At 38.1% G+C, this 25,508-nt stretch overlaps 1 protein-coding gene across 1 annotated transcript in view; it reads right to left on the bottom strand.

Moving 5' to 3' along the window:
• Window positions 1–265: 265 nt before the first annotated feature.
• LOC132860316 (lipoxygenase homology domain-containing protein 1-like) overlaps window positions 266–25,508 on the bottom strand; it is a 40,396-nt gene continuing 15,153 nt past the window's right edge. Inside the window, exons 18-43 of the mRNA XM_060891479.1 lie at window positions 25,227–25,419; window positions 24,728–24,888; window positions 22,291–22,467; window positions 22,032–22,170; window positions 21,752–21,903; window positions 21,038–21,171; window positions 20,664–20,806; window positions 17,186–17,290; window positions 16,929–17,057; window positions 15,367–15,531; window positions 13,760–13,941; window positions 12,937–13,053; window positions 12,480–12,642; window positions 12,097–12,251; window positions 11,424–11,633; window positions 10,100–10,238; window positions 9,790–9,995; window positions 9,148–9,333; window positions 5,450–5,577; window positions 5,129–5,246; window positions 4,670–4,847; window positions 4,257–4,442; window positions 3,805–3,975; window positions 3,034–3,172; window positions 2,693–2,848; window positions 266–2,274 (exon numbers count right to left, since the gene is read on the bottom strand). Of these exons, the coding sequence (XP_060747462.1) occupies window positions 1,794–2,274; window positions 2,693–2,848; window positions 3,034–3,172; window positions 3,805–3,975; window positions 4,257–4,442; window positions 4,670–4,847; window positions 5,129–5,246; window positions 5,450–5,577; window positions 9,148–9,333; window positions 9,790–9,995; window positions 10,100–10,238; window positions 11,424–11,633; window positions 12,097–12,251; window positions 12,480–12,642; window positions 12,937–13,053; window positions 13,760–13,941; window positions 15,367–15,531; window positions 16,929–17,057; window positions 17,186–17,290; window positions 20,664–20,806; window positions 21,038–21,171; window positions 21,752–21,903; window positions 22,032–22,170; window positions 22,291–22,467; window positions 24,728–24,888; window positions 25,227–25,419 (4,413 nt within the window). The 3' untranslated portion in view covers window positions 266–1,793. The remainder of the gene's footprint in view (window positions 2,275–2,692; window positions 2,849–3,033; window positions 3,173–3,804; window positions 3,976–4,256; window positions 4,443–4,669; window positions 4,848–5,128; window positions 5,247–5,449; window positions 5,578–9,147; window positions 9,334–9,789; window positions 9,996–10,099; window positions 10,239–11,423; window positions 11,634–12,096; window positions 12,252–12,479; window positions 12,643–12,936; window positions 13,054–13,759; window positions 13,942–15,366; window positions 15,532–16,928; window positions 17,058–17,185; window positions 17,291–20,663; window positions 20,807–21,037; window positions 21,172–21,751; window positions 21,904–22,031; window positions 22,171–22,290; window positions 22,468–24,727; window positions 24,889–25,226; window positions 25,420–25,508) is intronic.

Here is a 25,508-nt window from a genome sequence, read left to right as displayed (position 1 = left end):
TCAATTAATCAAATCTGATATATTATTATATAATATACAGCAGAATTCGTAATTTTAAAATTGTTTTATTGAATTTACAATGATCAACATGCAAATCATCCCAACATCACAAATTTTCCTGAGACAAACACAAAATCTTTAAAAATGATATCAAAAGTTAAATGACATTAGTTCCCAGCAATATACATCTTGTATAAATAACAACTTTTACAAATTGTATACTTAGTGTTGTGTAAACGTGTATTTGCTGTGTTAAATAATTTAATTTGTGTAAGTGGCTCCTAATCCTTCTCATTCATAATCATTCTCAAGTATTTAATGTCATCAAGAGGAACACTGAAAAAAAGGTTCATATTCTGAGATTTAATATTTGAACACAGCTACTAAATTTTGATACATGACTACAAAAATTCTTTGGAGTATACCTACAAATTTGAAGTACTAAAATAAAAAAAATAAAAAAAAACCTTATGTGTGTGCAACTGGGTGTTCATTTTCTGCAAAGTTAACAATTCCTTAAGTTTGTCTAAACTACTTAATATTAATGTCACATATATATCTACATAAAAAAAACATTATATACACTTCAAATTTTTGTTTTAGGTTCATAAAAACTGTAAAAGTAATTTATTCAAGTATAAAAATGGATGCCTTTCTTTCTTTCTTTCTTTCTTTCTTTCTTTCTTTCTTTTATCTCTCTTTCTTTCTTTCTTTCTTTCTTTCTTTCTTTACTTGTCGGCATATTTTAATCGGCCCTTAAGATTAGAAGTAGTGTTTCTGGCAAAAAATCGTATGCATACATATGCATATGCATCTTATTCTCTTAAAATATTTTTGTACAACAACCCTAGCAGGCTTCAAATGTTCCGATGTGTTTAGACATAGTTTAGAATTTTTCCAAATAAGAGACACAATTTAACTTAGGGTGGCAAAAAATAAACTGGTGCTGTTCAAGTAAGCTCCAGAGATACAGTATCATTAGAAATGGTGATGGTTCATCAAAAATGAACAAATATCCTTAAGCCAATGACCTAAACATTAAAGGCTTATTCATGTTCTTCAGATTATATGATATTCAGCAATATACAGTAATATAGGCTCTCCCATTGAGGTAGAAATACTTAGATATTGTCAAAAAAGTATAAAAAAAGCATTACAAATTAGCGTCCTCTCTTTCATATACTGTATAACATATTATCTCACTTATCTTACTTAATTATCCAATGTGTTTTATCATAACTAAATCTAATCATTGAATGTGAACCTGTAAGAGGAAAAGAACATGTGTCCAGTACCATGGCAGTAACTGACACCTGAGAACTCTGAACCAGAGGAATATTCATTAGCACATATTTAAATAGCAAAACCATTCCTATTTCCCTTTTGTGTACTAAAATTTAAAATATCTTAATCTCAAATAGTTCAAAATATTATTGTTTCTTGTACACAATGTATGATGGTTTATGTTTTTTAGCACATTTGTAGTGCATTCATTTCCCTTTTTGCTTTTTTCCTATATGCATATATCAGTAGTCTGTTGTATAATGAATGAATACTGAACATGTGCAATATACTTAACATGGACACTTAGCCATTAGCCTACATAATTCCATTTGGCAGCACATTTTTAAATATGTTTATTACCATGATCATTTGTGCATTAGGCATGTGCTGATACTGTATAATGTGTTTTCGCTCTATACTGGTATTTAACATGCACTGCTTCCATTTAAGAGGAAATATAATTGGCTTTTTGTTAGTGCAGTCATATTCTTTGTTGGTATCCCAAGACTTCAGTACTTGGGGTAAAGAACTCTTTTAATCTTGCCATCCGCTTTGTTCTTGTCCAACCATTTGTCACATGGAAAGACAGTAGTCACCCCATTAGCTGTGTTGGTTATCTCAACCCGGTTAAGCAGCCAACCAGGACTGATGCCTGAGTTATCATGCTCAATGCAGACTCTAAGAAGCTCGCACAAATCCAACAGCTCGATGCTGAATCGGTCAGTGCGGCCACGCTCAAAAAGATTACGAAATTTCTGCTTCAGCTGGCGGCGACCTGAATCACCATTGGTACCGAAGACAGTAAGAAACACGTTGGCATCTGTGCCTGCACCCTTCTCTTCACCTGTGATCACAATGATCTCATATGTTACAGGTACCAGTTTGCGTGCCTTGCTGGCAAAGCTCTCAATAAACTTTGTGCATTCAAAGGTCTGGAAGTCATCGCGTTTTGATGAGAGTGGGATGAGGGTATTGCAGTGGAAGATGTACCTAAAGATAAGAGATTGGGAAGGGAGTGGAATGAGATGGAATACTTGACATTTATGGTGCATCATACAGTACAAATACTGGGAATAGTATGTTCAATAGTTCTGACTAGAATAAATAAAGGGCTAAGGCCTCCTTTTCTCAAGAGTAATAGTATCAATATATAGTTGCATCAATGTTCTCCACTTCCTCCGAGGGCTATGTTTGCAAATCCTTACACATTCTTTATGATTAGCAATGATATTTGTGCTCATAGATACCTGGGGTTGTAACAAATCTATTGTGACTTGACAATGGTTGGTTAATACTATTTTTTTAGTTTTTTATTTAAATCTAATTTTATATTAGAAGTTAATGAGCAATTGTCTTTAAGACCCAAATTTTATGCCTTACATGTATACTTATGTCAGGAATCACTAACCTGTTGCCAAGGTTCTTCTCAGTGATGATGACTTCCTCAACCCTCCAGAAGGCTTCTGATTTGTTCTTCTTGCCATCTTTGGGGATGTGGCCCAAGCAGATACTAACAATGTCACCCAGAATCTTACAGGAGAACTCAAACCGGTCCAAGGCACCTCTGTAAGCACACACGTGCACACACACACACACACACACACACACACACACACACACACACACACGTTACTGCAATTTGTAAAAGGTTTTTTGTTCACCCCACCATAGTGATGTGAACTTTTCACCAGTTGTTAATTAATTATAAATTTAAAAAAAAGCTTTTTTTTGTAGTTGATTTATTTTTACTGTAGAAAGCGTTTCTTTTTGGTGGAGTTCTCCATCGTGAGTTCTTTAGATCTTCCCAGTCTTCCCTCCAGAATGATCCAGGCATTCTCTTTTGTCTCAGCATCATCTGTGTCTGCTGTTATTGTAACAACCTCGTACTCTAACAGAGAAATGACATATATATTTACATGCAATATATTTACAATAATACAATAAAAAAATGATCATTGAAGTTGAATGTATCCCTAAGTAACAGTTATACCATTTGAATTTTTTTTGCATGACTCCACCTTCAGCCTATCATAAAATAGGCAAGCTTTGTTCAATCCTCTGCTTGCCTTGCATATACAGTACACAAAGTTTTAGTAACTTAGAGACAAGGATAGGTTAACATGTGGTAAATAATACTGTGGTGTGGGGCACAGTGGCTTGGTAGTTATCACTTTTGCCTTGCTCCCACAGAGGTTCGAATCCTGCCTCTGCCATGTGTGGAGTTTTGAGTGCCTTAGGGTTTTTACTGTAGGCAAATCCAGTTTCCTCCCCCCAGTGCAAGGACATGTGATTTAGGCTGATTGACGTCTCTATCTACTGACATCAATTTTAGTGTTCAAATGGGTATGTGAGTCTGTGTGCCCTGTGAGAGACTGGCATCCTTACAGCGTATAACCTGCTCTGTGCCTTTAGGGTAGGCTCCAGGTTCCATGCAAGGATGGATAGGTGATGTAGAGAATGGATGGATGGATGAAACTGTATTAATATGGATGACGACATGTGTGTCTGTAAGCATCGTACTTGTTTTTTCATCAAAGTCCAGCACATCATTGTTAGCACAGGCCAGCTCTCTCATGATCTGCCCATCATCCTCCTTCTTAGCAAGCCAGCGGTCACAACGAAAACGAAACTTCTTCCCCATGGTTTCATCAAAAATATCCACAGACTCCAGATGCCACCCTGGAGCAAGCCCTGTCATGAAAAACAGATGTAAACTGTGTTACAGACATTCAGGAAAGCAGAGATGTATACACATACAGTAAGATACATATGTACAGTCAACACCATATAGTAGTATAAAATTTCACTGATTACATTTACAATATTGCAGTAAACCATAAAGATATCAATAGCTGCATATAAAATACTGAATAGGAATGTAGAAGGGATTTTCCATCCTACCACAGCCATACGCATGTATGAATACACACAATAAAATTTTGTCAAACCACTGATAGTGACAAAACATTCACCTGTGTTGTCATGCCACACCCGGACTTTGGAGAGTTCTCCAAGACTGAGAATGTCTGTAAAGCGAAATGTGTCGGTCAGGCCTTGTTCAAACTTGTTGGTGTTCTCGCTTTCTTTCAGTGCAAGAGTTCCTGTGTCTCCGTTCTCACCAAAAACAATCATCCATATATTGGCATCTGTCCCTGCACCTAAAACATAACCAATAACATTTAAGGCTTTTGTTCTCACCATTAAAACATAAACAATTACAGTTTAACACAAGGCATTAACTAAGGGGAGTGGGTGTAGTGGAGCCTTAATTGACTTGTGTGTAGCTGTGGCTATTTTGTAGTTAGGTGTAGTTTCACCAGTATGGATTTTATGTGTAGTCATGTGTAATGTGCAACAGGTATAGTGCAGCGGTAGAGTTGTGTACCTGCGACATCACTGGTTTTGACTGCGATAATGTAAGTTGTGAGTTGCACCACTTCTTCATCGTCAATAATTGCAGGCATCTCACAGATGAGAGTACGTTTCGACCCGTATGTGCGGGACATCCAGTCCTCATAGACAAACAGTGCTACCTCATCTGTCTCAAGGTTATGTAAAACAATCTGCACACAATCATGAAAAACAATTACTAACATGTTTCTGTATGTTCCTGGATATATTTACAGACAGGTACCAAATTAAATGAAAAAACAAGATTAATTGTGTTTTAATAAAGTCTTAGTAAAACCACAAGCTATCTAAACAGCTTCAGTAGACCTTGTCTTTAGTTCTAGACTTTAGAACTGTCAAATTCTCCTTAAGTTATAAAAGAGCTATCAGATGTCACACATCTTTATTGCCATGCAGAGGTGATCTGTAAACATGACTGTAGAACACAGAACACCTTATCAAGGAACCAGTCCGGTCTGCTTCCAGAGCCATCGATGCGCACTCGCATTTTCCGGAGTGGAGCGATGTCCTCAATCTCTAGATTAAAAGTGTCAGTCTGACATCTTTCAAACCTGGGACCACACACCCACACACAAACACCTCATAGCCTCCTCTTTGTTTCTTTTGTGTATACAGTACATTCACCTTTTTGTGTGTGTGTGTGGGTGTGTGTGTGTGTGTGTGTGTGTGAGAGAGAGAGAGAGAGAGAGAGAGAGAGAGAGAGAGAGAGAGAGAGAGAGAGAAAGAGAGAGAGAGAGAGAGAATAAGGGTATACCTGTCTTCTAATTTAGGCAGTGGGATCTCCGCTGATATGCCGTACACACCAAACAATGTGATGTAGATCTGTGTGTCTGTGCCAGCATGCTGGACATCACCTGTTACCACAGTTACCTCATAGATGACCTACAGGACAAGAGGAATTATTTTTAGGATGAGCTACGGAAAGTCAGTAATAATGAATGAACATTTCATAATATAATTCTATATTCAGATTGTGTGGATGTAGATCATATCACTTTCACTTTGCAAGTGATATGGATTTATCTTTTTTTAAAGATGAACAGTTTATAAAAAAAACAGACAAATGCTTTTTTTCAGTGGCAAAAAGGACAGTAAACTCCACTGATCAACTCGAGCAACAAACAGATTGACAAACACATACACAAAATACACATATGTAAAAAAAAATTATGTGAGTGAAATAATTCATTCATTAGCCATTAATAGTATGTGTTGATTGGCTTTTTGGACTGCTTTATGTCCTTATCTCTTGTATTTCTTCCCCCGACAGCATGTGTTTTTCAGTCACAGTATAAAATCATTTTCTGTCCTTTTAAGTGAAGTTATCTACACCTGAAAGAAGTAGCCTTCTGGATATCTGTTTGGGATTGCAGGGCAACATCCTGCAGCACTACTGTCTTTGTTGTCTGTGTTTTTGATTTTTTCCCCCTAGAAAGCAAAAGGAGGATGTCTGGCTCAAACACTGCTGGGCCCAGGTGTGGCAGATTGAGGGCGTGGCCACGGACCCCCAGAGACCGCTCCTGGCCATATACTTCCTGATCAAGGACGGCCTCCTTTTCTACTGCACCCATTGAATGGAGCATACCTGCAACCTCCTGGTTGTTCCAAAGGAGCCAACACCCTTACAGCTGCAACTGGCCAATGTGCATCCCCTAGGGCACCTGAGAGCAAGAAACACATTATAAAAACAAAAGGACAGGTTTGTCTGGCCAGGAATAGAGGCCGAAGTTAAGACCTTCTGCGATCGCTGATCCCAATGCCAGTGCACGGCATTTAATCCCTCTCCCCATCATTGGCTTCCCCTTCTAGCTGAACATGGATCTTTTCGGGCCGTTGCCAAAGTCAGCCCGGGGTCATGAATACATCCTCGTCCTAGTTCACTACACCACCTACTACCTTGATGTGGTGTCTATTATCCGCAGACAGATGAACTAGTGGAGCGGTTTAACCAAACACTGAAGAGGATGTTGAGAAAGGTGGTAGACAAGAAAGGGCAAACCTGGGACCTCCTCCTACATCCTATTGCCTTGGATTCCATCTTCAATCTTATCCAGGATATGTAGGATGACATCGACAAGATGACCCTGATCGTCCGAGAGCACCAGGAGGTGGTTCAGCGTGAGTTCACCTACGGAGACCAGGTGTTGCTTCTTGTCCCCAACGCAGTCTGTAAACTTCTGGTGAAGTGGCAGGCCCCTATACAGCCCCCTATAATGTTGGGCTGGTAAACGACCTCCTGCAGCAACTGGGTAAGTGCGCAGACACCATCAGTCAAAGGCAGACACCAAACTCTATCACATAAATCTGTTCAAGTAATGGTGATGCCCTGTGATGACTGTGTCTGCCTATGACAGTGACAAGTGTGCTCTGGTGAAGCAAGAGGCTAAACCACTGAACCAGAACCAGAGGAGCTCTGTATCAGGGACCCCTCCTAGGATGGTGTTTCGACAGCGGCCTTATCGGGTCCCGGAGGCTGGCTGTCACACTATAGAGGAGGAAGTGGTGCGGAAGTGAGAGGTTGTCATCCCCAAGCCGGATGGAACCTCCTGGCTTTTCACAGACTTCTGGAGGCTCTTGGGTGGATGACCTTGTAGAACGACTGGGGAAGGCTCGGTTCAAATCGACCCTAGATCTCAAAAAAGGCTACTGGCAAGTGTCTTTAGTGCCAGATGCCAGGTCTAAGACAGCCTTCAAGACCACTAGCCTCCCCCTTCCAAATTTCACCAGGAAAGGCCAACCAGACCGGGTGCCCCAATATATATATTTATATTCCGGGGCATGTGGTACTGCCCAGTGTTTGTCGAAGCTTTGGGACTGCATTTTTGTTAACGCTCAGGGCTGTCGTTGTGTTACTGGTATGTGTTGACTGGCTACTGACGATAGGTGAAGGAAGGTGAACGAGTCATTGGATGTTGCATTGATGTGGTGCATAGTATAAAATTGTTTTCTGTCCTTTTAGGTGGAGTTGTCCACACCTGAAAGAAGTAATCTTCTGGATATCTGATTGGGATTGTGGGACAACATCCTGTGGCACTGCTATCTTTTGTCTTTGTTGTGTTTGTTTAATTTTGTTTTATCTTCTCTATCCTTTTTTTCCCCTTCACTGTTTTATATTGTATCGACTTGTATTGTGGTGACTGATCTTTTCTTTGCCCTTTATTCAATTTATTAAAATAAATTGAATAAAGAATTAACTATTTTTACTGTTAAAAAAGCATTGAATTTTGTTTCCCTGCCTTCACTTCTCAGTCTCCTCCTTTTGGACCAAGCAACCTATCTGCTTATCTGCTAATTGTGTAAGTCTTCACTGTACCTAAAAGGATGGCATAGTCTGCTTAGTTAATGTACTAAATTAGTATTTTTGGTTTAAATTGTTCTGCTAAATCTGTAACCTGTATTAGTTTTGTGACCTCTTTGCCACACTGACTACATACAGTGTGAACACAACCAGACTCATTTTCCATTAGTAAATATATTAGCTTTGAATGCAGCATGCTCACAACCAGACTCATTTTCCATTAGTAAATATATCAGCTTTGGAACCCCATTCTTCTCCCCTCCCCTAAAAAAAAAAAATCTAAGATTCAAGAGAAGATCAACACTGCCACCTGATGGTGAATGCATCAAAATAACACCCAGATTCAGACACCACCTACAGTACAAGCCAAAACAATGAATGACTTTTGCATTCTATGGATGTGTCTACCAAAGAGGTAATAACCAAAACAGTGTCTCTTTTTGTACCACTATTGAAAATGTTAATAGTGTTAATAGTAAATGTTAATAGTAAAATGTACAATAGTATTCTACCTTCCACACCATCCATTCATCACCAGTAACTGCTTTATCCTAGCCAATGTCATGGCTATTTAATTAACGTTTTGTCTATATTTTAAGTAGGTCCAACTAAATACATCTGAAAATATCACAGTGAGGCAGAAACGATAATGAATACAAGAGCATGTTTGGTTCTTTCCCTGGTGGGACTTCTATGCTGAAATTGGCAAGCTGCTGAAAAAAAGGATGCCAAAGAAAGAGTTGCAAGTGAAAGACGGACACTTTCAAACACCTGAAGCGAAAATGGTGTCAGACAGCAGCCTTAGGTATTCGGAACAACAGCAGATCTTTCACCTTGTAAGTCCATGAGTGCTCATACTGACCCAGCAACACAGTGACCTTAACAGACCTGTGTCATACAACTCTGTGAAACTGGAGAGAACTTTCACGAGGTGGGGATCATGTTTAAGGTCAATTTAAGCCACTATCCTGGCTGTAGAGTAAGCTTCTAACCTAGTACTGGACCAGAAAGTCATGATCAGTGCTCACATGCTGTTCACACCCTCATCATTATGAAGTCCCAGCCACATCTTTTCTATTATATTCTAGGCTCTTCCATTAAGAATGTTTCAGAGTGTGAAAAAAAAGAGTATGTTTGATTGTTTGGGTGTATACCTTGCGTGAAATGCTGATAGTGTCTGCATCAATGACATTAAACACGTGTGCAGTTAATCCTTCCCCTCGATCTTTAGCCAGCCAGTATTTACATGGGAAAACATACATGATGCCCTTGGTCGGCACAGCAACAGTGAATTCATCCACAAACCAGCAGCTTTCCGCGGTGGCACCATCATGACCTAACTAAACACAAACAACAAACAATTATTTGTTGTCATTGATTTTTGCAAAATAGCAACATTTGATTATATTATTCAGTATAATTCTATAATTTTAATAAATTATATTTCTCAAACTAAATGCACTAACTGCATTTGCAATTTAAATTTAATTAGCAATTTTCTGCTAATTCATATTGATGTAATTTGTGATCACAAATGCGTGTGCTTTTAATATGCAGCCATTATTATTATTATTATTATTATTATTATTATTATTATTATTATTATTATTATTATTGTTGGTGTTGTTGTTGTTATTAATATTATTATTGTTGTTGTTGCTGTTGTTGTTGTTAACAACAACAGCAACAATTATTATTATTATTATTATTATTATTATTATTATTATTATTATTAATAATGCTTAAATTTAAAAATGGGTTTACAACTGACTTTGTGCATCTATGTATGTTCTCACCTCCACCTTTTTTACCTCTCCTACATCTCTACCATAACAGGTAAAAGAGTCGAATGCCTGGGGAGTGAAGGCACTCTCATCTTCTAGCTCCAGCCACATAAGTTCAGTCTGCCTATGTTTTGACCCCTTAATGATGACATAAACACGGCTGTTTGTCCCTGCTTCAGGATCAGTGCCTGTTTTCACTGTCAAGTGATACGGTATCACTATAAACACACACAAACACAAACAGACATACAATGTATTTTAATTAGATATTGCATGATTGTACAATTATGTGAACAAATGAATAGTGTCAATGTCCTCTTACATGAGGGTTCCTCCTCTTCCTCCTCTTCTTCCTCATCGTCTTCAGTGGCTCGTTTTTTGCCCTTTTTATTCATGTTGCTGTCCAGAGTAGCCACTTTCCTTATAGGGCAGAATGCACTATCTCTTTCTCCTGTGAATCCCTACACAGATACACACTTATACAATTATTCAGTTCAAACCTGTTAACAATTAGAGTGAGAGAGTTATAAATATAAATTAAATTTATAAAAATAAAATTATTTCGCGGGGGTCACGGTGGCTTAGTGGTTAGCACGTTCGCCTCACACCTCCAGGGTTGGGGGTTTGATTCCCGCCTCCACCTTGTGTGTGTGGAGTTTGCATGTTCTCCCTGTGCCTCGGGGGTTTCCTCCGGGTACTCTGGTTTCCTCCCCCGGTCCAAAGACATGCATGGTAGGTTGATTGGCATTTCTGGAAAATTGTCCGTAGTGTGTGAGTGCGTGAGTGAATGAAAGTGTGTGTGCCCTGCGATGGGTTGGCACTCTGTCCAGGGTGTATCCTGCCTTGATGTCCGATGACGCCTGAGATAGCCACAGGCTCCCCGTGACCCGAGGTAGTTCGGATAAGCGGTAGAAAATGAGTGAGAGAGTGAGTGAGTAAATCATTTGGCCCCGATTTTTTTTTTTATCCTGAGCAGTAAAATCACCTAATTTATGCAGAATTTGCCATTCAGCTGATCCTGTGTTAATGGGATCAAATTGATGCTCCCCTCCCTTTTTCCTCTCATAACAGGCGTTAATAGCATCAAAAATCTGGAAGTAGCACCGTTCATCAGTTAATACCATCAAATGCATCTTTTTGCAAAGCCAGAAACTGCTCTTGCCACCTTCGACCTGCGGACTTACATGTGTTGATCCCAGCAGACCTGATTATGCTAAGCAGAACCGGCCATTGATCCATTCACATTATAATTTCATGACTTTATATTGAGGCTTCATTAATGTGAGAGTATATATAGATCTGCATAGAGAGTAAATGAGGCATTGTATGTGATGCAATGAATAAAATGTAAACCAATAGAAAGAGATGGTTCTATTTTAAGAATGTCAAATAACTATGGTATAAAGGCAACTGTTTAAATGCTACTTTCCCCTCATATAATGTGGACTTAAGCTGCCAAATTGACCCACCATCTATGAATACTACTGATTTTTGCACATTTTTTTTTTTTGTCACAAAACTAGAGCCCACTGTTTCAGTTCAAATCTAAGAAGATAAAGTGTAGAGACATTACTGTTATTACTTGACTGCACTTTTCATTTGTATAGAGTGAAAGATGGTATGTATTTTAAAAGACACACACACACCTTAACATAGAAGACTCTTTCGGTGCGCTTGTCCTCCTTCTTGTGAGACAGCCAGCGCTCGCACTGGAAGAGAAACACTTCATCTGTTTCCGTGTCCACAACCTCAACCTGGTCCAAGTACCAATCGGGACTTGGCATACTGTTGTCATGACGTATGCGGATCTTAAACACCTCACCAAGATCCACTGCTTCAATACTGAATGTGTCCACCTGACCAATCAGAGGAAAGTTAAAGAACAGTCAATGGGTAATACACTCCGATTGCTAATCCAAATAACGTTCCCTTATTTGTTAAAAGCAAATGTACAATGTGGAATTTACTTCTGCATTTAACACTATCATCCCCAGCAGAATGGTCATCAAACTGCTTAACCTGGGTGTCAGTGATTACGTTTGTTTCTGGACTTTCTAACAGACTGCACACAGACTGACAGACTGGGGAACTATCACATCTACACTTTGGCTCTCAGTACTGGAGCACCACAATGAAGAAATATAATAAAGGACTCTTCACACCCCAGCAACCACCTCTTCACTCTGTTGCATTCTGGAAGATGCTATCGGTCAAGAAACCAATAGCGAAATGTGCCTCCAGACTCCTGAATAGTCCAGGTTGATATTAAAGGTGTGAAAGTGTAAAAAATTCTACAATTCCACAAATCCTGTGTCTTACCGCTCCTCTTTCAAACTTGTTCCGGTTGTTCTCCGATTGGCTGAGTTTACGTTCTCCCGAATCCCCCATGTCTCCATATATAGTGATGAATACATTCGCATCTGTGCCTGCCCCATACACATCACCCGTGGTCACAGTCACTGAATATATATGAACTGAACACACACACAGGGAACCAGAGTGACGCTAATTTCCAGGTTGACCTACAAAAACATGTCATCCCTGCAGCATTCTCTTACATGATCAGATGCAATCTCACATTTACAGGTTTAAAAGGGAATTGTTTTTGTATAGTCACAGAAAAGAATTCAATTAAAACTAACGAATGCACACACTTGTATGTAAGTATAAATTATGTATATGTATTATTGTAGATTACATACTCTCTAGTGCATCATCAACTTCAGTCTGAATTCTTTTGAGCGTCCCATCTCGAGACAACTTCTCAATGATGATGTCTGAGGGGACCAGCTCCCGTATTGTCTCACCATCTTCCTCTGAGTGGGCTAGCCAACTCTCGCATGGGAATATAGCCGTCTCAGAGCCCTACATAGACAGACACACATATTGCTTATACACAAATGAAAATCCACAATAAACTATCATGGATCTAATATTGGCTACTGGTGTGTATGTGTGACAGAAGCAAACCACATGGCTCTCTCAGCCAAGATTAGTGTTAGAATATTTAAGGATTAAGTTTCAAAATACAATCAAGCAAGATATAATTTTTGGCATTTAAACAACATGCATATCAGAACAGCCCCTTTGCTAAACATTTGTCCTAAAGTGTGGTAGAATGATCACTAAATAAGCTTTGAGAAAAAGAAAATTCAGTACCTTTCCTTTCCTCAGCAATCTCCTGATCTCCACTCTGTCAAGGTGCCAACCCCCGTTCACTCCACGATTATCATGACCAATCCTAATTTTCTCAATGATGTCACCGATGTCCTCCAGCTGCAGAGAAAAAAATTCTCAATACATGCATTCACATTGCCAGTGGTTTTTCATGGTGACAAAATGTTTATCACATTACAACTCATTTTTAACATGGTAGTTTATATAAATCAAATAAATTGTTATATTGAAAATTGATTTAATTTGCACTCAGGATCTTTGGCTTTTAATCATGTCCATTAGGGTTGGTGTGCATACTTCCATACAAATTCACGTTATTCATGTTTTTCAATTATTATCTCTGCCTCCAGTTTTTACCTCTACTGAAAACATCTAGTCTCAATTAAAGCCCATGTTTGCAAACCTGAAAATATAAAGGAGCTTTACATGTTCTGCATGAAGGATTGGCCCAAGCTTGTTTAAGATGGTGGGCTACTTATCAGACACATGTGAGTTCAAATTCCAAGAGCCCCAATCTGCCATTTCTGGGCCCTTAACCCTCAACTGCTCAGTTGTATAAAATGAGATAACTGTAAGCAGTAGGCTTACACTGTAGGCAGTGAATGTACGCTTATGTATTAAGTTTTAAGTTTAAGTTTTAACTGTCAGGGTTCTGCAACCAATTAAAAAAAAGAGTGTTTATATTGAAAAAGGCACTACAACTTTTTTGCAATAGAAAACAAAAACATTTCATTAAAACCACAGATTGTTCAGTCTGATACATAGATCAGAACATCAAATGCATGAGTGTGTGTGAGTGTATTACCTCTACAATGAACATATTCTGAGCTCCTCGTTCGAAATTCATGCACCTCTCTCTCTTGTTGAGGCAGAGAGATTTTTGAGAAGTACATATGCCATTCTGCCCATATAGTACAATGAAGACATCAGCATCTGTCCCCGCCGCAAAAATGTCACTGGTGAAGACAGTAATCTCATATGGAACATCTGGAACATGACAGTTTAGGTCACTCAGGAGAGATTTTACAGTATTAGTACTCTCTCTCACACACATGTACCAGTGGTGGTTGGTCTTTTGTAAAATTTGGTACACACAAATGTCCGCTATTAAAGTACATATCTGTGCATGTTCTCTTTCATCTTTTTCATTTATTTGTATGGGCTCCTGTTTAATTCTCAGACTTAAAAAAAAACATAACTGAAGACAATGAAAAAATGCAAATACTCAAGTATAACTTTATACTTACAATGTATTTGCCAATTACAATGATAAGATTGATTAAAATGATAATCAAACGTGATTGCCAGGTGATTACAAGGTTCTACCCTTTAGAGACATCGCCCAATCCTCATATGTAGAAGTAAAGCAGAAATTGTCCACCCACACACCCTTTTACCTCCAGTAAAGCTGTGGGTCTGGGCCTAAATATTGTCCATTGAGTGTTATTCTTGTGTTATTCCAGTACTGTATATAGGCATTATTATAGAAGCCCATAGACAAACATGCTTTACTGGAAGTCAATGGCTAGTTCGTTAGGTGAGGCAAAGGAGGCTTTTTCTACATAATTTCTACTGTCCACCGAAAAAATTTAATTGAATAAACAGGGTGATATTGAAATTAAGATACTGATATTGAACTGTTTTGCTAGAATATTGAATTTTACCAAGAGTGATGAATAATTGTAGACACATTCCTGCATTTAATTCGGAAATATTTTAGTCCCACAGTTTAATGAAATTTTAGTCTGGGCTTCCAATGTAGTCCAGTAGTACGTCTATAATACATATATATATATATATATATATATATATATATATATATATATATATATATATATATATATATACACTAGATATTTTTTATAAAAAAATATTGTTACTTCAACTGACTAAAATTAAGCTAACAAAATTAGGGTTGAGACTTAAGACTTAGGCTAGTTTAAATGTTATTGAAATGTGGCATGGAAACAATAATCTAATATTTACAGTCTGAAAATTCACATGGGAGCTAATATTTTTGACCACACCATTTTCACTATATTTGATATAAAGCAAGCCTAAAAATGTATTTTATATTCCAAAATGTACCAATAGATACTACATAGCACTGGTGAATGTTTGATTATATCAACTTTTATCAATGCAAACATTGGAAAGATCTTTAGGAAAATGTTCCAAAATTCCTGGACGCTAATAATTTTGGCCTCAACTGTATATATACTTGAATTTTTATGTCCCTCTCTAGCCTTCATACTCTGCACTTTCTGAACTCAAGTGTTTGCTTTCACTGCTTTTAACCATGCATTGATGAAAATGTTTTGTTTTTGAGTTTTGAGTGTGTGCCTGTGTGTGTGTGTGTGTGTGTGTGTGTGTGTGTGTGTGTGTGTGTGTGTGTGTGTGTGTGTGTCGTACAGGGCGTGTATAATCTTGTCTGTAACTTGTTGTGGTAGAGATCTCTAAAAATGGCCCCATCATCTTCTTTTTTATCAAGCCAGCGGCCACAAGGGAAACATAAACACTGGCCCAGAGATGGAGCATCAATCTCCACCCAGTCCAAAAACCATCCAGGCGAAGTACCTAATACACACACACAGATAGGCACATACATACACACACAAACACACACACACACACACCAACACACATACATATACACACACACACATATGCATGCACACATACACTGTAAATAATTGTCTGTAATATTTACAACCTCTAGGGAATTTAATATGAAAGATGAACAAATTCCTATCTAATTATTTGACTTTAGAAGTCAAAGGTCAAGTTAAAATACTATGTACCATTTTTTATTAATGATGCATATGCATCCACAGGCTGATATTTGCCTGGTTAATATGTCTACCACATAGCCTTCATTTGCATAAATTATTAGTCATTAACAGTTATGCATCATTAATAAGTGCAATGCATGTATTAAATGTTATACATATATATACAGATCTTCTCACTGTCTATATACATATTGAAACATATTGACTATAAGCTATATACAGTATGCTAAGCTCAACTCTAAGCCTAATTATCATTTGTATGATTTGTGATAAAGTGTAGATAATATACATAGTATAATGTACATACTATATTCTGTTTCATTAACTAAGCTCATATACCTGATTATTTAAAAAAATTATGTACTTTTGTTTTTTGCTGTAAAAAGAACAGCGATTTGTTACAGTGTTAACACACATGCAAATCCCCATACACACATGCACACAGAAAATATATTCATGTATGTGAATAATATGTCTACATATATGCCAGACAAATATGCTATGGACCAAAGGTTTATATGCAAGTTTCATTTATTCTATAATTTGCATAATGTTTAATATATACTGTATACTTTGATAAATAAAAATGGCACCAGTGAGATCGGCCATGGCTGCCACAACCACGGTTTGTAAGTTTTTGTTTATTTTTTACTTATGACTTTCCCTTATTTAAACACATTTTTCTTATCATCACGGTTACCATAAGTTATAACAAAAACACTCTGATTTTTTACTGGAAAGCATTTACTGGAAAGCATTGTATTTATTGTTAGAGTAGGATCCACAGTAATTTTGTTGGTTGGAATCTGTTTTTTGTTGGAATCTGTTATATTTGTTTGTTTGCTTGTTTGTTTGTTTGTTTGTTTTTTGCAGTTACTGTTTGTGATATATTGAATGAGTAACTAGAATTACATACCCACTTTACAAATATGTCCATTGTTTGTGAAAATTTTGCAAATAATAGTGTCCTTCATATGAGTATATATAACCATGACTAAAATATATAATGTAAAAACATCAAAGCACATAGAGATATTTAAATGAACTATTCATATGAATAAAATATTAATTTTAATTACCATACTGTAATTACCATAGTGTACAATAATTAGCAATTATATGTAAACAAAATAAAAGAAGCAGTAGAGCAGGTGGCAGTGAACGTGCCTGTGTTTACAGTACCTGCATTGTCGTGTCCGATGCGAATTCTTTTAAGGCTGCCGAGGTCCACTGCCTCTATAGTGAACTCATCAATTAAACCTCTCTCAAATTTGTTCTTATGAGTCTTTGAGGCCTTCAGATTAATGATACCTAATTACAAACACATACATATTCTACTCTTAAAATGGCATACTGTACAATTTCATTTCAAGCACTCCAACACCATCTGTATTTTCTTTTTTTTTTTTTACACATTAACACACAATGCTGATTCTTACCTGTGTCATCTTTTGTCCCAAATAAAACAGTATAAACATTGGCATCAGTACCGGCATTCTTTTTGTCTCCTGTCTTTATTCGCATGGTGTATGTGGTCGACATGGCTACCAACACACAAATAACATACATTGTAAATTAAGCAGTTACTCTAAACATATACTGTCAGCTATATAGGACTACAGAAATTTTAATTTAATATTCCATAAAGGTACAAACAATCTTAGATAAAAGCAAACCAACTGTTGTTCTTATTTTTCGTTGAGACTTGGTTTTAGTTTTCAATACTCTGTTAACAAATAAAAGTGTGGCAGAAGCTCTTTTGAAATGCTCGAAGTTCTACAGCGTATCTTTGGGGCGTATACAATCTACCTCCCAGAATATTTTTGGTAGCTAAGGGGAACCCAAATAACCAGGAAAAAACACACTATTACACAGGGAAAACCTGTACAGAAACTGGAGCTGTGATGCACCACATTGCTACCCATGTTTTCTAATATGTTGGAAAATCATTTATTTGTGGCTAATTCCACCAAAAAATGTTTGCATTTGCTAAAGAATGTCTATGTGTTTTTTCTGTGTTTTAGTTTCAGGATCTTCAGGAGTTCAGGAGTCATTCTTCCTCTGGTGTTAGCAATACTTTTACTGGACATGGCAAGTAATCTTAGGGTCTTAGGCAAGCATTGGTTTTAAAAGGTAGTTTTTCATGTTGGAGCTAATTAAATATTCTTTTGTCAGTCAGAGGTTATTTAGAGTACTATTGTAGAGGTGTGTAAATTAGCACAGGCAATGTACGATGTGTTGGCATTAGCAATGTAGCTAACAGAAGGTTATTCTCACTGAACTGCTTGATGTCAACTATAAGGGCTTAAGAGATAATTGGAGCAGGACTGTGTCCTTCCCACTTGAGAAAGTTCTGCTCTCATTTCTTGTAGCATAGTACTCAGAACTGGCCTAGTTAATCATGGGAAATCCAGAGCCAAGACCAGACAGCACACAAGCTAATCTGACTGTCTGCTAGCTGCAATGAGTTGCTGCCAAGATTCCACAATTTTGAGACCGTTCCCTGAGCTAAACAAAAATGTAGAAACACTCAGAGAGTTTGTTTAAGTGACCTGAGTTACAAAATATTAGATCACTGTGAATGAACAGCCAACATTTTTGATCTGAACTCTTTTGATCTGAAACCGATAAACATTAGATCTCTTACATCCAAAGCACTTATTGTTAATGAAAGTATCACGGATCAGGAGTTTAATGCACTGTGTTTAACAAAAATGTGGATTAAACTAAATGAACATGTAGCATTAAATGAATCTAGTCAGCTTGGATACAGTTCAGTACATCAGCCACAAAAACAATCATGAAAGAAAGTGTTGCAGTTATTTATGATGATAATGTAGGTGTCACACAAAAACTTAGACATGAATTCAATGCATTTGAACACCACAAAATTTATGCTAAATACTTAGTTTTTTTTCTACATTCTAATTAATATAATGTAATATTCACTTAAAAAAATCCAAGTCTAAGAGAAAAACCTAGTACCCTGTTTAACAAACACACATGCACCTTAAAACAGACTACTAGAAAATTAGAACATAAATTGCATCAAACTAATATTGTAGTTTTTCAAGCATCATGGAAGGAGAGCTTTCTAAGTGACAGAAATCTCTTACTGACACTAGATCAGCATATTGCTCCACCCTAATTGAAGATAACAAAATTAATTTAAAAAAATCACAATATTGTATCAAAATAAACTAAAACTAAAACCACGGCAGGAACATGGATCCATCAAAACACAGCAGCAATTACTTCATAATTATTTTCACTGGCAAAATGAAAAACATCAGTTTTACAGCTAACCCTGTGTACTAGATCCTTTACCTAAATATTTCTTCAAACAGATAATACCAGAAGCAATCAAACTTCTCCTAAAATTAATCAATGGTTCCCTTAGCACTGGCCAAGGGTCTAAATCTTTCAAACAAGCAGTTATCAAACCCTTGATTAAAAAACTGACCTCGATCTCTTTCTGCTGTCCCACTATAGGTCAATATCAAACCTCCATTTTATCTCCAAGATCCTAGAAATGTTTGCAACACAGTAGTTATGCTCAATCTTACAAAGGATTCAGGCCTCACCATAGCACAGAGACAACACTGGTTAAAGTGGTCAATGACCTGTTACTGGCCTCTGATCAGGGTTGTGTATCCTTGCTTGTGGTGCTTCACCTTAGTGCAGCTGTTGACACCATTGATCATACAATTCTTCTTGATAAGCTTTAAAATATTGTTGAAGTTAACGGAACAGCCTTCTCCTGGCTAGGGTCCTGCAGAAAATCTAGTAATGATTGAGTAATTGATGAGTTTTTGCCTTATCCATTAGATAATCTCTCTCTCTCTCTCTCTCTCTCTCTCTCTCTCTCTCTCTCTCTCTCTCTCTCTCTCTCTCTCTCTCTCTCTCTCTCTAACTCTGTTGAACTACACATGCGACTCTGGATATTTCAGAGTTTCTGATCTCTCCATCTCTACCACACCCGCCTTATCCATCCCAATGCCCTACTTCTGTTTGAAATCTAATCACTTGGAGATGTTCACTGCTGCTGAGGATGGCCTCACATGGTCTGTGTGGAGTTTGGGTTTGCTGTTAATAGTTCTACTTAGAAAAAATGGAGATGCATTTGGATTGCAATTGCTAATCAGATTAGCATTTAAGTTAGTGAACAGTTGATAACTTCAATAAAACGAGTGTAACTTTTAATTTTATAACTAGAAGGAATCTCCTCTGAACTTTTCATCTTTATATTGTTTTAGGTAGTTTTTCCTTTTTTTATGTCAATGCTAGCTTGTTTATTAGGAATACATTTAAATTTATAATTAGTATTAAAATAAAATGTGTATCCTAAATTTATATATTCCTTCAAAACTGCTTTGCAACAATGTTCAGTGTTAAAAGTGCTTGAACATTCATTCATTCCTTCATCTTCTGCCGCTTATCTGAACTACAGTACCTCTGGTCACGATGAGCCTGTGCCTACAGTATCTCAGGCATCATCGGGCTTCAAGGCAGGATACACCCTGGACGGATTGCCAACCCATCGCAGGGCACACACAGTCTCATTCACTCACACAATCACACACTACGGACAATTTTCCAGAGATGCCAATCAACCTACCATGCATGTCTTTGGACCGGGGGAGGAAACCGGAGTACCCGGAGGAAACCCCCGAGGCACGGGGAGAACATGCAAACTCCACACACACAAGGTGGAGGCGGGAATCGAACCCCGACCCTGGAGGTGTGAGGCGAACGTGCTAACCACTAAGCCACCGTGCCCCCCTGTGCTTGAACATATTCAATTAAATACATTTTCATATGAGGCCAATTAGCAAGTAAAGAATTGTTGTTGGATGCTGTTGTTGTTGAAACCTCGGATGCTTTATATGACTTTGCTGGAGGGATCTATGCACTGACCTTTCTGTTCAAGTCCAAGCTGTGCTGGAGATCCTTCGTCAGATTCCCTCATCATGAAAGCCTCATCCACTGGAACTAGCTCACGGGCTAACTGTCCATCGTCTTCATCCACTGCTAGCCATCTCTGACAGGGGAAAAAATACCTGAAACACATCCAAAGGTCTAACTGCAGTTTCGAAAAATGTATTTGCTCAGTTCTACAACCTGTGTCTATAGACTGTAGATCAGTGGTTGTGTCTATTAATGTGAAATATGGGGGCTTTCTGTTGTTCCATTGTATTAAAAAAAACTATAAGCACCTCCTCAATGTTGTAGTTGTGTAGAGTGTGTACTGTAAATGTGTGTGCTATGGTTTATCTGTGAGGAATGCTTACGTCATCTCTTCTTTCATGTCTACAATTTCCACCCGTTCCAGGTACCATCCTGCACTGGCCTGTTTGTTGTCATGGCGAATCTGCAGCTTCCTCAGCTGCCCCAGATCCATTGCCATGAGGGTGAACACATCCACCTGAGAGGTGTAAAACGTTAAGCTGGCATCATATGTTGGTGTTTGCTTGTTTCTTTTGGTTATTGTGATTCTATTTATAATGTGTCTGAATGGGTTTGCATAATTGGCTTTTAATGTGTCTGCCAGCCATAATTATACATATTAGAGACAAAGCTGAATCTAAGGTTCTATGGACTCTATACGTAATGACATGCAGTTACCTAGATGTCATACTGGTATTGTTAACTTTGGTAAATTTTTGTTAAAAAAATAAATGGTTATCTATAGGAATGGTCCCAAATATCGCATAAATGTAATGCTGACATTTAGAGCATCTGTGTAAAATTTGAAGTTGACTAATCACATGACTAATAGACAAGAATCATTGATGCTACTTTAGTTGTGAAGAGAGTGAATCCGATTCAAGGCTCAAAGTATCACTGGCTTAGCTGGTTTGTAAGATTAGGCTATTTATTGGGTTAGGTTTAAGTTTTGCTAAGCAATTAAAGCCAGTCGGTTAAACTGAAAAGAAAATTTGCAAGTGCATTTTATGTAAATACCATATTACTTTAAAAATCAATATAAGATAATTTTTGGTCACCTGTCCACGCTCAAACTTATTGAAATGGTTAGATTTGCGCAGCTTTCTCTCGCCTGTGTCCCCCATCTCGCCATAGATATTGATGTAAACATTTGCATCTGTCCCAGCTCCCCACATGGTGCCGGTGTATACATAGACCTCATATGTGTTTTCTGGAAAACACACACAGACAAGTATAAATACGATGCCATTAATCTGTCAAAACTAATATGCTCCAATTCTTAGGAAAATACACTCGCTTTCTCTCTCTCCCACTCCCTCTTGCTCTCCCTCTCCATACCCTCCAGATCTTCATAATCATCAGCCATTAACTCAATCACGATCTCGCCATCCTCCTCATCCCGAGCAAGCCACCGGTTGCAGGGAAAGTGAAATGGTTTCACCACTTCTTTTAGTTCACCTGGATCTTCATCTTCCTCCTAGACACAAATAGAGAGAAAGAGATGAAGGAAGAAAAGAGCCAGAGATAGTTTTCAATAGTTTGAAATCATATTTGTCTTTGAAAATCTGCTAAAGCTCAAACTAATTTATAAATGTACCTTTTTCTTCTTTTTCTTTTTCTTGTCTTTCTTCTCTTCTTCTTTCTTCTCAGGTTTTACCATGGCCATGATGAGCCGTTTCACCTCCACATATTCCAGGAACCAACCAGGAGCCAATCCAGCTCCATTGTGCCCAATACGGATCTTATAGACCCGCCCCACATTCAGAGCCTCAATCTGAAATGACCAATGGGAGGAAAGAATAGGCATAGTTGTAATGTACATATCCTAAATATAGTTGTAGATGATAATTAAATATGTTATATACTCAGCAATAAAGAAACTTTAATCTATTTTTATTTTTTAGCAAACTTAACATGCTTAAATATTTGTAGGAACATAATATGATTGAACAAATGAGACCTAAAGGTGGGTCAATATCAAAATTAATAGTCAATATAGTGTGTCCCCAAGTACTGCACTGCCAGATTTGCAATTTACCCTAGCCTTCCACCAAGGCATTTTAAAGTTGCCAGACATGTCTGATAAAAAAAACAGGTCCAAGACGTGCTCAGTGAGATTGAGATCAGTGCTCTTTGCTGGCCATAGCAATAACATTGACATATCTGTCCTGCAGGAAATCATGCAAAGAATGAGCAGTATGGCTGGTGGCATTGTCATTCTAAAGGATATGTCAGGCGTACCTGTAATCTCAATATGATGATGCTATGTTACACATACTACGTGTGTGGAAGAGTTCCTCCAAGGGGTGTTTAAGTTGCGTCTTTTCTTTTGTTTTTTTTCTCCTTCCTTTTAAGTGGAGATCCAGGGTGCCGAACGAAATATTTTTTAATTGCTCCAAAGCAGGACCTGCTCACCTATTTTATTTTGCAGAACTAAAATAACACAAAGGAGATGAGTATCGAGACACTTTTGGTTGCAGCCAAGTTTTTGGAGTTGCTAGCACAGCAACAACAGAAAACATGTGGTAAGAAAGAGTGTACTTATGGGACGGTGTGTGCGTGTGTATGTGTGCACAATAGTAATGCTGCAAAGGGATTGTGATAGCATATAATGCTCCAGGTTTAATCTCTCACATTGCTTACTGATGGGTCCTGTTATGATAATTTTATGATTGTCTAAATGATAAAGAGCTAAATCAAAGACTAAACTGTCTGAAATACTCAGAGAATTTAAAGCATATTGTTGTAATTTGACTTTTTGCCATAATGTATCTGGCAACAAGATATTAGCAGTAGATACTTCAAGTTCTGTAAGTTGCATGTTGAGGCCTCCATAGATGTCTCTTATTTGCCCAACATATCCAAAAGATGCTCAGTTGAATTGAGATCTGAGGAATCTCTTTGTTCATTTCTGAACAGTTTTTGCAGTGTCCCAGGCTGTATTATCCTGCTAAAATACTGTAGGTCACTGCCATTAGGGAATGCCACTGCCAGGATGGTGTGTAGTTGGTCTGCAATGTTAAGGTTGGTGGTACATGCCAATGTAATGAAATGCCAGGACCCAAGGTTTCCCAGTTGATCATTGCCCAAAACATCACACTGTCTTCACTGGCATGCCATTGCCTAAGACTGCTTCTAGTTCAGTTTTATCTTATAAGTATAGCACTTTCAACAATGGACATTGTCTCAGAGCAGCTTTCACTGGTAAGTGATGCACAAGCCATCCACAAGCCGAAAAATAAGACACCTTCTTCCATTGGTCTGCTGTTCTGATGCTCACATGCCCAGTATAGGCACTTTGGCAATGGACAGGGGTACTGGTCTGGTCTGCAGCTACACATCCTCATGCACAGAGAGCTGAGAGGTTTTCTGGAAACGTTCTATCATAGCCTCCATTAACTCCATTACAGTATTATAATAGAGTGGCCAGGATCCAGCCCGGACTTTGGCCACGTGATTTTGTTTATGTGCTATGTTCACGTTTATGCCCCCTTGTCTCTTCCTCCATGCCTCTGCACACCTGTTTCTCATGTGTTTAATTGTCATGTCTATTTAGCCGTGCAATCCAAGCCCCCAATCTTTGTCTTCCTATGCGTCTCGTGTCAAGTCTGGTCATGTCTTTGGTTGTCGTGTCTTTGTCCCTGTTTTGTATTTTTAGTCATTAAACCTGTTTATTTTATGCTATCATCCATTTGGGTCTGTTCTTATCCCCGCACGGCTGACAAGAGTAGTTAAAGTAGCTCTACTGAGGAATTGAATCAAATGGACCAGCCACAACTCCCTAGGTGAATAACTGAATCTTGGGCACACATGAATCTCTCACTGATTTACTGGTTGTCCTTTCTTGGACCAATACTAACATTAGGCACTAGCCTCTGCATACTGGCAACACCCCACAACACCTGTTTTTGAAATGCTCTGACCCACTTGTCTAGACATCACAAATTGGCCCTTATCAAAGTTGCTCAGGTCCTTGGTAGTTTGGTTTTACTATTTGTTTTCTTGAGGTTTGTAAAATGCAGATGCTCACACACCTTAAATATCTCTGTGGTCCCTCTCTCAAAGTTGTTTGAGCGGCTTTTAAGCTGAATGACTTCAGTCTTGCCCTCATCACCATAGATCTGCAGAAACACTTTGGCATCGGTGCCAGCTGCAAAAACTTCCCCTGTTACAACTGTCACCTCGTAGTTAATTACTGCAATCACAAAGCACATATCAGTTAACAATCTAACTACTTTTTTGTATAGTTCATCTAGCACTCAGGAGAGAGGTTAATGGCTAATTTGTTAGCAGTTCTTAGGAAAGAAAGAAAATAATTTGTATTGTAGTATGTGTTAAAGGATTTACAGTCTCCAAGTTGATCCCCAACATGAAATGTTACATTTACCCCACTCAAAAGTAGAGAATAATGTGGGAACTGAGTTTCTATCAATATAACATCAACTAATCCTATAACTGTTTCTGATATCTGTATCACATTATATCATTATACCATCATTATTAATCCTAGTGTGTTTGTGTGTGTTCATGTACATTTTTCAATATCCAGTATTTCACTTGGGTAGATCTCAACTTCCACTTTGCCGTCAGCTTCGTCTTTGCAGAGCCAGCGGTGACTGGGGAACGTATATTGAAGGCCATGTACTGGCACCCAGATCAATACACTGTCCAGGAACCAGCCTGCTTGCAGGCCCTCATTTGTGTGGCCAATCAGGAGTCGATTTATCTACGGTTCCCACCAACAGGGAGCCAAGGGCAACACACAAATTGAATAAAAATACCTTAGTCACAGCACATAGTCACAAGCAGATTGTA

The sequence above is a fragment of the Tachysurus vachellii genome, chromosome 17, assembly GCF_030014155.1.
Source record: "Tachysurus vachellii isolate PV-2020 chromosome 17, HZAU_Pvac_v1, whole genome shotgun sequence".
Taxonomy (NCBI): Eukaryota; Metazoa; Chordata; class Actinopteri; order Siluriformes; family Bagridae; genus Tachysurus; species Tachysurus vachellii.
Note: the sequence above shows the minus strand (reverse complement) of the source record. Positions and strands in the feature narration are given on the sequence as shown.